At 36.6% G+C, this 12,314-nt stretch overlaps 1 protein-coding gene across 6 annotated transcripts in view; it reads left to right on the top strand.

Annotated features, from left to right (window-relative positions):
* EPB41L2 (erythrocyte membrane protein band 4.1 like 2) overlaps nt 1–12,314 on the top strand; it is a 108,357-nt gene that overhangs the window by 36,924 nt on the left and 59,119 nt on the right. For 5 of the 6 annotated variants that reach the window (XM_084201505.1, XM_084201508.1, XM_084201506.1 and 2 more), the window contains exons 3-4: nt 9,862–10,337; nt 11,350–11,562. In XM_084201505.1, the coding sequence (XP_084057631.1) occupies nt 9,876–10,337; nt 11,350–11,562 (675 nt within the window). In that variant the 5' untranslated portion in view covers nt 9,862–9,875. Of the gene's footprint in view, nt 1–5,648; nt 5,767–9,861; nt 10,338–11,349; nt 11,563–12,314 lie in introns of all 6 variants that reach the window. The other variant, XM_084201504.1, reaches the window with a different exon arrangement.

Genomic DNA, 12,314 nt, shown 5'->3' with positions numbered 1-12,314 from the left:
CAACTTACCTAGCAAAGATACAGCTGCAACTTCCCAGCAGAAGTCCAAAAATACTTAACCATATATCTTGAGACATTGTACTTACTTGGAATTTGGACTAAGCTTCTTTAAGATTAATTGCCAGGGGTGTAATTTAATCAAGTAATTGAAACTGAATTTATTATTGGTGGAAAGTGTGGCAGTATCGATTTCTGTGTTACGATTTGAATCCTGATTCAGGAACAGACACTAAAAAAAGAATTGTGGCAGGAGATGATTCTCCTGACATCTGCATAAAAAGCTTTACAATTTTATTGTCACTTTTTCCAACTCTGTTTCCTTCAGTAATGGCAAACATCTACCAGTATTGTTCAAGTGGCTTGCCTAAGAGAACTGTGCCCTCTGTGGTGCTTATATTTGACAATAGCAAAAATGAAATGCCCTTTAAACTGGAAATATAGAACTGATCTTGCTGCCAAAGAAGTCACTTTTGTGGTTATGTTTAGACCCTAAAGCTTTGTAAACATTTGTTGATTGAACTCTGGTCTTGCACATGCCAGAGCAAACTGTCTTACTACATTTGTCAGTTGTGTTTTGGCTATGGTTCCTAAGTTGGATGAGCTGAAATAAAAAGCTAGCAGGCATTTTGAATGTGATCTCAGTAGCATCCACATCTGTATGACATTCAGCTTCGATGTGCTTGCGAAAAAAATTTAATGGTTGCATCTGCTTATGAAAATTACTTTAAAATGTGTGTGTACTGGTCTCTCTACTGAAAGCACAGACTAGTTGCTGCTCTTTTTTCCCTGACACTGAATCCTGGTATTGCAGAGATTTCTCTTTTTGCATGCTGTTGTGCACTTCCTGAACATGTGAGAGGGTAATAATTCTCTATATGACTTCCACTGAAGAGGAAGTGGATACTTGTCAAAACAATGATGTGCATCTGGAATTCCACCATTCAGGAACTTTATTACGCTAGGGCCTTCCAGTTTGCAGTACAAAAAATTCTGAGGTACATTATTTTTCACCGAGTTGGCAAGTGTTTTGATTGACTATGTTATTGCAAGTGCCTTGTAAGCATACTGCATGCAAGAGTGAACATAATGCTGTCAGTATAAAAAGAAGATGGTTTTAATCTTACCAATACATTATAAATAGAAAGAATGATAGTTAGAAATGAAATTTTTTTATTTTGGCATCTAAAAATCAATCACCTCCAAATCAGAATAATGCAGATAATTTACAGAACCCAAATGGGGTGTTCATTGTCCACCACCACCCCCTACAGATTCTTAATTAAGAATTGGAAAAATGCGAATGTTTGCCTGTGTTCCAGTGAAATTGTGTGACTGTCACAGAACCAGCCATTTGGCAAGGTGGGATAGAGTGGAAGGCTAGGAATGGAGATTGGAGGGACAGCATTGCTTGGAACAAACGAATACTCACTGCTGGTTTGAATCGCTAAAATTGTGGTTATCATAATTTAATGTACACAGCCAAAACCCACTGTGAACTTGCAGAGTTGATTTTAAAAACAGGGCAGAGATTTTTCTCCAAATCTGTGTTGATCTTAGTTTGTTGGACAGATAACAGGAAAACAGAGCTGTCTCTTGACCCATGTTCATTTTCTGTCTGCTGGAATGAATTTGGAACTAAATCCCATTTTTCCACTTGAGCATGTCCTTCTCTAGCAGTGTCAGGGCCTGGGTGGGGTCACTTGTTCAATACAGCTTTTCAAAATGACTGTTGGATTCTCATCAGATTGCAGCACTTTTTTCAGTGCTGGGGAAGAGCACAAAGCCATCTTGATAAACAATTATATTTGTGCATAGGTACTCTGGCAAAGACAAATTTCTTGATTTAAATTAATTTGCTGTTTGAGACTTATTTTTTGCCTTGATATAGCCATGTATTTGTGGATTGAAAATACAGAAGGAACAGATTTCTGTTATCTCTGGGTATGGCAGAGAGTACAAAGAGAGCTGCAGGATGTGTATTTGCTTAAATGTGATCTCAGTTTCCAATGTTCTGATTTTCTTGAAGGCCTTGGGGTTGAGTTTTACATGTCCTATAGGTGCTGTTACAAACATAATGCGGTTTTCACTGAATTTCATTTGGTTTGGAAAACAGTACTTGGCAGCATTATTTTCTTGGTTTTATTACATATTTTTAGACTGCTGCACGGTGTCAGGAGTTAAATTTTAACAAAAATAGCTTTTAAAGAATCCTCACTGGTTTTAATGTCTTGTAGTATTATCTTTCCTTCCTGGAGTTTTCCTTCAACTGACTTATCCATTAGAACTAAACCTTTAAAGTTGCATATGGATTTCAGTAACCAAGTTATTCACCAGGCAAAATGGAGATGGCCTGTGGCAGGTGTTCCATGAAAAGTTGAGGCACTTGGGTGATAAGTGTGTGTTGTACTACTTTAACAGGAAAAAGGATTTTGAGAAATTGTATATTCCAGAATGTAATTTGAGTTTACAGAGAGTAGAGGTGACTTCCCCGGAGTTGCTTTACAGAAATTTGTCAGCATAATAGTTTTATTGTGAAAATATTCTATCTAAACTACAGATACTCACTTTGCAATTTTAGACAGAAGTCGTTTTTTCTGTCACATTCAATTTGCCGTCTATATCCTTGTTTTTTTTCTTTGCCTTCACAGCAATCTTCAGAATTACACTGGTATTTGTCTTTCCTTATTGTTTCAGAGCTACCTTATAAATTGTCACCATCCTATGTAGGAACTTGCCAGTCTTTTTATGATGTGTTTTCTGTGTTCTGTGCATTGCAAGGAATGGTTACACAACTACAATAATTTTCTCACTGTATAAAAACGAGTTCTAGAAACTTCAGTATTTAAATAAGGACAAGAATGTGTTTGGGAGGGAAATATTACATATTTGCAAGTTATTAAGTGTATGATGGCATGGATATAAACATGAAGGCTCATAAAATACCTGTTATTTTCAGTAGTGATGTCATTATCTAGATAAAAGGTTGCTTATGAATAAAGTTTCTGTTATCTTAGGGGCTGCTAGCCACTGTGACATGCCTGTAATTCCCTGGAAACTAGATTTGATAGGCATAGGATTCTTTGGGAGGACAGCACTGTGTGCCGTTTCTACTCTTGGAGATAAGCATAGACATTATGTGAATATGTGAATGTATTTAGACACACACGTGTTCATGTACACGTGTAACTAATTTTTATTGTCATGGAGTCATGATTCACTGTCTGGCTCTGAAGTTATATTTATTAAAATATGTTATGCTAATACTTCTGTGGAAACATTCCATCACTTGTCATACTCTGGGAATTACACTTGAAATTGAAGTATTGTTGCTGTTTAAAGTTTGGCCTTTGAAATGTGCTGCTGACTTTCAGAACTATTATGGCACCATCTGCTGACCAGTCCACAGACTGGCAATGTCAGTTTGCTCACCTGGTTACCTCCTTGAGAATGAGCTCCCAGTTCAGGAGGAAGCCAAAGCAGAATCATGAGGAGAAAGAGCAATTTTTTTAGGGGCTTACATTTGGGAAAGACTTTTGCTAGGAGACATTATTACAAAGGCAAAAGTCTGAATAAATACTGATTTAGTTTCCTATTCACCTGAATTATTGCTTCAGCTTCCTCCATAAACTGTGAAGCTTTAAAAGAAAGAATTTGGGAAATTTTTTTGGCTATATATGGCAGGATAGTTCTTGGTAGTCTGTTTTCAGTGTGTTAACTTCTGAGCCTGCAATGAAGAGCCATGACAGCAAGAGATCAGTGCAGGGCCCAGCTCTGGTGGTCTGTCACAGCCTGGGAAGCCAATGGATGTGACAGGCTTCTGCCCTGTGGCTACTGCAGAGACTCACAAAAAAGCCGAGTCTGCAGTCTGTCTCTTCAGCCTCTGCAGTTAACCTTGATTTTTGTGCACAGTGATCAGCAGGGAAGGAGCAGACTGGAGCAGTGCTTGTCATGTTCAGTGTGTGTAAATACCTAGGTTTGGGTCCAATTGCGAGATATCATCATTAATTAATCATTTAAAAATTGGGGATTGGATTTTATGTGTATGAAGGTATTGGATTTTATATATATTTTGTATGGTCTTTGACTTTCGTATGATCTATTTTGTTTTAGGAGTGTGCTTAAAAATGAATGTAATCCAAATTATTAGATTCAGTTTTCAAAGTATGTTTGTAAGTTTAAACACTTCTATGTATTTATATATACAGAGAAGGATGCAAGCTCCTGTGAAGAACTGGGGTGGTTTTGGGTTGATGTTTGACTGCAGAACAATATTTAATTGGGAAGTGTATGACGTGAATGTTGCAAATTGATCTAAGCCAACTTTAGAGATGTTTTTGCTTTCACAAGGATGTCAAAATTGAAAACTTCATTCTTTAGTAGAATTTATTCCTTGGTGTTCAGAGCACTCCATGTCTTTTCAATTGTAGCAATACATTTAAATAATGACTGAAAAGAGAAATTTTATTTACTTTTTGCTTTGTCTGCCAATAGACTGCGTGCAGGTTATATTGGCACCTTTAGCAAAATGATGCTACACAGAATCATGGTGTACCATGAGTTTTTTTGTTTATATACCAATGATAAAATACAAGTTTTAAAATTAGCAGAAATGTAAAATAAAGTTATTTAGTTGCTACTTTCAGCCAATTTTGAAATATAAATTATTGCACTCTACAGAAAATAACTGATTTATGTTTTTGAAAAAATACAGTTGTAGTACCAAGTTCCTCAGATATTACCTACTGTTTAAACCAGATTCTTCTACACTCTAAAATATGAATAGCTGTTCCAGCTTGGATTTTACTTCTTTATAGCATTTATATCAACAAACCTTACACATTGAAAGCAGCAAGCATGAATGATGTGTCCTAACCAACTGTGAAATGCAGATCAGACTTCTGCTGAGCATCAGATCAATAACATGACAAGAAATAAACAACCTTATTTGGGAGCATTTTTGCTTTGTTTTAGGCAGTTGAAATGCACATGACCTTGTTTCAGATTTTCGTGTATATTTTTTCAGATGTTAGAAATTTTCTTTGATATATTTTTGGACTTTTTTGTGTGTAGCACATGTGAGTTAAATATTTGAAATATTTATCAAGGTAGTGATTTAAAAAATAAATTATTAATACTTTGGTGATCCAGAAAATTACCTGACTTACACAAACACACATTGGCTTTTAGTGCACTGAGCTGTAATTTATTTCTGTAGAAGTAGGTTGATTTTTTTTCCCTTTTGTTTCTATGACATGATGGTTTCTCTGTGAATCCTAGTAGACTGATGGAGATAAAACTATCAAAGTGATTTTTATTTTTTGAGTTTGCTATGAATTTCAGTGACAAACTGAAAAAAGAAGAAAGAAGTTTAGGGCTGCGTTTTCTACTTTTATGTACTCAGAAAATAAGTTAAATGAGATCCAGAAATGTATGGAAAAAAGATGTGGATTTGTTAGTCTGTGCTGATAAATAAGAAATACTGTAACAGAAGCAGTGAACTAAAGCATGCATCATCAAAGAAAGCTTCATTTTATTGCAGTTGGTTTTAATATTGTCTGTGATCTTTGAGCTACACTACTTTTTTCTTTCCCTCTCTTTTTGCCCTTTTTTTTTTCTTAATGTTATATTTGATATGTCTTCTATTTCTAGTTTATCTATGGTGCCAGGAATCCTTTTGGTCAGAAAACTACATTTCAAGAATTTATGCTAGAAACTGGAAGAAAAGTATCAACCAGCTGACCAATCTATACACCTGAGAGGAAAGAGTGTAAGGAAAGAATGTAACATCCTTTTCTGCCTTCAGTTGTGAGCTTGGGCCAGCACTAGGTTTCTTCTCAGTGCAATAAAAAGAGAGAGGAAGGGATGAATGGAGAGGAGTGAGAATATCTGTTGTCTTCAGTTGCTTCCTGGTCAGCCCCCCTGCTTGGGGAAGTTGGTAGAGTTATAAATGGGACAGATCATTTGCTTCCTGTAAAAGTGGGATTGGTTTTAACAAACTTACCTTTTCTTCAGAAAGTGAAAGTGTTTTGCAGTACTTTTTGCCATCCCACCCCCACCTTCATCCTTGCAGTTTAGGTAGTCATTCAGTCGGCATGAGCCAAGTTTTCAGGAGGATTACAAAAGACACAGCTGACAAGTTGTCACTTGTGGTTTAATGTGCACAGGTTTAATGTCAATTGCAAAATCTACCAAGATTATTCTTTTCCCAGTTCAGACATTAGGAAGCATCACCCTAAGGTTCCTTCTCTTTAGTCTGCTCTTGCTGTAAGATTGTTATTCTCCTTTCTTAATCCCAAATGAAACACATATTTATTGTTACCTTGCAATACAAAAAAGATGAGATAAGAAGAACCCTATCAACCCTATCCTTCTGCAGTTGTTACAGAGCTCACAAAAGATTATAGGGGAAAAATATTTAGTGTGCTCATGCTACATTGTAAGAATGAATGAGAGTTTACTTGAAGACAGGAAAGCAAGAAAACATGCAGTTGAAGCTGAGAATTTCAAATTTGCAATCTGATTTATTTCTTCCCTATATCACTTCTGAGACAAATGCTGTCTGCTGCTTGTTTCCATTTGCTTTCTGGTGCACTGTTGGCTGTTACACCTCAGCTGTGTGAGATCATGTGAGGTCTTCCCTATCAGGGCGGGAGGGAATCAGGAAAGAGCCACTTTCAGAAAACCTGATTTCTTGATTGCTTGACTGTAGTGAAGGTAACATCAGAGGCTTTACAAACTGGAGTAATACAGATCTCCAGTGTTTTGTCCCTCCCTATTTCTGTTTTTTCTGTGAACTACAGAACTGGAGGATCTGAGCATTGAGATAGGGAATGTGAGACCAAGTTTTGCGTTTCTCAAGGGATAGCTGATTCTGATACTAACATGCAACCCTGGAAAAAAGAAATGTATCAAGCTAATGTGGTAGAGAAGGTAGGTGCTTTGGGAAGACTGTAACTTACGCTCTTGGTCAGTGCCCTTGTGTAGGTAACTCTTCCACCTCTTCACAGTTAATTCAGACACTACTGGAGGTATAAAGAAATATACAGGCTCAGCAGAGAGGTGTGCTTCCTTTTGTCAGGTTCTCCTGTCTATTCCTCTTCTCTGCCTCTCCCCTCCCTGCCCTGAAAAGCACTAAAGTTACAAGCTTATAGGAAATTGACCTCATGAAAGAAATCCCTCCTGCTGTGGGCATCAAATAAAGGCATTAAGTGAACATGGACAGACCTCTTCAGACAGGGGCTGTAACAAGTTTCCCTTGCTTCTGCAGTATAAAGCCAAGTTCTCCTTAAAACTTTGATTGTGAAAACCTGGACCCTTGAAGACGCAAAACCTTTCTTGTTTTCCATTGAGCAAGTTTGTACCACCCACTGCTATTCTGTCTAAACTTAATCAGTCAAGATGTGTGACTTGATATTCTCAGTTTCTTTTATTGTTAGAACAATATCATTGGGATGTGTTTCTAGGGTGACTGATTTTGCTTCGCTCTAAGGAGTTTTCTGGAGATGTCTCCTTTTTGGCTGTATAATCAAATTGTGATATTAATTTTGAGAGTGGTGTATAATGATTTTTTTATTAGTTTTTTCATGTATTTCATGCATTTCTGCATATTTTGAAAATAAAACAAAAAAGTGCAGAAAATATAGTGGCTTCCCTATAACTTCTTTGAAGATTTGTATATCAAGTATTATAAAGTTGTTTTAGCTAGTTTCTGAGAAAAAAATTGTTCTTTCTTAGAGATGTATGAAAAAAAAATCAGCACCATCTCTGTTACTTATGAAACCTCCCTTATGAATTAATTAAGCAGTGTGGATTGTTATTCTCTGATCAGCAGAAGTTTCAATTTTTCTCAGGGAAAGTTGAGTTTGGTTTTCTAGATATTGTTCATTTTTCATTTTGATAATAAAGTTTTACATTATTATGTTAATAAGATACCTACCATTTGGAAACAACAGGAGCATTTCTGTGCAAGATGCAAAGGTGATAGCAAAATGTAATTTGATTAGTAGCAGCTTGAAAACTAGCATACTGTATATGGCTTTAAAGAACAAATTCTTTAATCTCAACAGTCAAATGAAAACGTGCCTTTCAGAGGCCTGTTACCTCTGAGATAAATAGTACTTACATAATGTGTAATACTCTATCATGAGCTTTAATAGTATTGAAACTTGAAGGGTTTTATAAAAAGTGATAGAAATTATTACATAGTGATGTAGTGTAATGTACATAACTGTAATATTTAAGCTCGAAATGTATTCAGAAGTCTCTAGGGTAGCAGTAAAGGTACTAACTTTTCATTTAATTTCCCATTGGGGAATGCTTTGATTTTAGATAGTGAAGTTTTAAGTGATGAACACAAAACCCCCACACACCATTGTAGCTGCTTTGCTCTCAAGATGCTTAATGTGAATTTGTAGATAGTTCAAGGCTCCTACGTCTTAGTAAGAGAACTGTCAAGATGGTGTTTCCTTGGGCTCAGTATTGCTCATCTCCTTGGCCAGAACGGCTTCTCTTGTATATTTAGGTCTCTATTAGCTTCCTTTTTTCTTTCTTTCATATTAGGGATTGGTTTAGTTTAACTATTTCTGACTGCCTATGGATGTGCTTTGGAAACCTGGAGGCAAAGTGTTGCTGCTGCCTTGTGATCTAAACTAGTTCTTAATCAGCTTCAAACGCAGTTTAAAGTGCTGTGCAAGTTAATTGCATCAAGCCTGAGCTCTATAACCCTTCTTGACTCTCTTTGGACAGGGGTGGGAGCAGTGGAGTTCAGCAAGAGTCCTGAACCTAAGAGCCTCCTGCCTCTAATGCCATGCATAATCATAATGGAGAAGGTTCCCATGTTAGAAAGATATAAATGTGATTGTAACTAACTTGCTAAGCTTTAGGCCAGAAAAACAGACCATCAATTTAAAATTAATTGTTTTCAGAAGATTGTAAGTAAATAAACATGATAACCATTATAAACTTTTGTTGGCCCTTGTACGCTTATTGTTGTTTGCTCACTTCAATAAATTGGAAAAAAATAGTTATACTACATTTTAGAGCAATGCAGCACAGTACAGTGCCCCACAGTTAATTTTTTTTTCAACAAATATCAATAATGTTAAGTTGAAAGGTTATTTGAAAGGTTATTATTGCAGATCCTGTTGTTACAGTACTGTGATTTATCTTTAATTTCACTGAAGGAAGAGTAAGCAGAAGTGATGAGAATATAAGAGTTACATATGATTTTATGTTGATTGGTATGAACTTCTTATTAAGAACCCAATCTTACCTTAATTAAAAATGTATGCTCCCCAGCACTGTTAGTAGTTTCAACAGTATCACTAACTTACAATGTCACCATTTTTTATACTCACTATCATGCTCGCTTTCCTTTTGTACCTATTCTTTGGTAATCTTGCTCTTTTCATTTCTTCCAAGAATTTATTTTAAGTTCGTAAATGTCACTGAATAGTAGGGGGGTTGTACCTACCAGTTTTACTAGAGAAGGTGGTTGCTCTTCTGAAAATTCATTTTCTGGGTCTGCTAAGGAGCTCAGTAAGAAGAAAACTGAAGTTGCTTCTGAAATAATCTTGGCCAATAACATTAAGAATACCTTGTAATAAAACAAATGCCTTTCAGTGAGCACACTTGAAATTTTATCAAGGAGATGAAAACCATAGATCTTTTAACTGCAGAGCACTAAGTTTTAGCTTACTGGTCTTACTTGTGAACTCAAAATATGAAAAAAAGTATTTCTTTAACCCTACTAAGTTTAATAATCTACAACAGCTTATGAACTACTACAAATTACTGCATATAATTAGTCAGAAAAAGTAGTGATGCTGCATATCAAAACTATTTTTATTGTTGCTTCTTTTAGTGTCAGTTGTGATAATGACAACTGAAGTTGGTTCAGAGACCGAAGTAAAGAAGGATTCTGAGCAGCTGGGACCAGACAAAGCCAAGGACAAGCCTGAAGAAACATCAGAGACTCCAGGAGATCAAAAGTCCAGGGAAACATCCTCTGGAGAAGCTCAAGATCCTTCTGTCCCAGCACCAACCAGCCAAAGTAGTCCAAGTAGCCAGAAGAAGGAAAAATCTTCACCTGAAAGCAAGGGTATTTCTCGTTTCCTTCCCCCTTGGCTTAAGAAACAAAAGTCATACACCTTGGCAGAGCCCAAAGATGAGCCCAAGAAGAGGGCCACAGGGGAAGAGCAAGTAGTTGAAGAAAGTGAAAGCCAGGCACTAGAGGGGGTGGCTCAGCCAAGAAAGAGCTTGGAAGAAGCAACTGAAAACCGACAGAATGCTAAAGCAGATGACAAAGAAAAACACTCCGTTAGCAGTGCTGAAATACAGGTATGTGTGGGCAGGCTCGTAGGTACTTTGGAGTAATTTTAATGAAACCTGATTAGTGAATTATGTAATTCATGTAAAGCTTTGTTAGGATCATATTGGGGAAAAAATGACAGCTATTCCACTTGCTAGGTTCCAGTCCTGCTTCTTGAGAAGTTGCATGTCAGTTCTTAACATTCATATTCTAGGGGGGCAAAGGCACATAGAGAATGTTTTATATGAGGAGGGGCTGGGACAGTTGACACTGGTCAGCCTGAGGAAGTGAAGGAGGAAGGGGAATCTTATCAGTATGTATTAATACCTGAATAGAAGGAATGCAGAATAGCCAGACCCTTCTCAGTGGTATGCAGTTAGATGGCCAAAGGCAAGGGACCCAAATTAAACCCATGAAATTACCTCTCAAATGGCAAGAAAATCTTTTTTACTCTGATGGTGACAGGACCTTTCCTTGGCAAGGGACGTGGCCAAGTGGTGGGGTTGCAGATTATAGGCCCCCTGGGGTGTGAAGGGGTGAGTCAGACATAGAAACAGATCAACTGGAGATATTGTGGAGTCTTCCCCTCTGAAAATACCCGAAACCCAACTGGATATGGTCCTGGGCAAATTGCCCTCTGTGGCCTTAGGGGCATTGGACTAGATCTCAAGAGATCCCTTCCAACCTCAACCATTCTGTGATTCTGTATCACTTGGCTTTCATAAGCCCTGGGCTTTAGTTTAGTATAATTCCTGGAGCTTCTTAATAAATTTGTTTCTTTTTGGAAGAAAGCCAATAACTCATATTAAAAAAAACAAATCTCATTTCAAGGAAAGGGAGAAAAAAGGCACCTCCTCTGGTGTGAGAGCAAGAATATCTGGTCCCTAAAAGATGACCTTAATGCTTATGCTGGTTATTGTGTTTCCAGTATGTGCATAACTTTATGAATGGTTACTGAGTTATTTATTAGTAGCTTATAAAAGGAATGGACAAGTGTAAAATATTCTCCTTCCTGAGTTTGTTTAACTGTATTTTATATAGCCTTCCAAAGAAGATGGCAAAGAAACAGAAGTAGAGGAAGTTGCAGAGAAAAAAGAAGAAAAACAAGAAGAAAAAGAAAAAAGGGAGACAAAAGAAGTGCAGACAGCTGAAATCAAAATAGATAACATTCCTCAGAAGTCTCCAAAGAAAATCAAAACTGTGCAGTGTAAGGTGATGCTTCTGGATGGCACGGAATACAGCTGTGACCTAGAGGTAAGGCATCAAGTTGTTGTATAAAGAGCTTTTTCTATAGGGAAAAGAAAACTTGCTTTCATTGTCCCAAGTGTTTAATGCTATCACTAGGACTAATTTAGCGTTTCAGTACAAATTTCCATCTTAAAACCATATCAGTTTATTCTTAAAAATGCCCTCTGCAGTACACCAGCTGATTATTTCACAGCTCAAACTTGATTATTTTTCTAAAACATTAACGTTTTCCTGAAGGCAGTGGGACATGTGCTAATAAAGTTTTCTTGAGTTCATTAATTTTTTTTAAAGTTATCTCAGCTGGAGATAAATTTAAACTTTTTAAACTTTAAAGTTTAAAAGAAATCTTCTTCAGAAAGAAAAATTCCATTACAGCTATAAAACACATATTCAAAATTCTGTTCTAGTTCCACATTTTCACAAAAATTGACTGCAGGGTACTAACCCTGGAGTAGTTGTTGGTTTGGGATTCTTTTTCCACATAAATCAGGATGTTTAAATCTGAATGGCATCTCTGTTTTAATTAAAGGCTATGTGAGTTTTATCACCCTGGCTTTTTCCCCATCCTAAAAAGAGACTTAAATGAAGTGGTGGCTTAACACAGATCTAAGAATACACTATTTTGTATTTATAACTGCAGTATTTTAAGTCTGTCATGATTCAGTTAAGTCATTTGCCAAGAAATAGGTTTTCTCATTATTTGCAGTAAGAGTAAGAACAATAGTAAAAGTAATTAAGGACAGGAAAAAGTAGTGAAA

The sequence above is a fragment of the Fringilla coelebs genome, assembly GCF_963513975.1.
Source record: "Fringilla coelebs genome assembly, chromosome: 3".
In the NCBI taxonomy this organism is placed as follows: domain Eukaryota; kingdom Metazoa; phylum Chordata; class Aves; order Passeriformes; family Fringillidae; genus Fringilla; species Fringilla coelebs.
The sequence above is the reverse complement of the archived record's forward strand: the minus strand, read 5'-3'. Positions and strand labels throughout refer to the sequence as shown.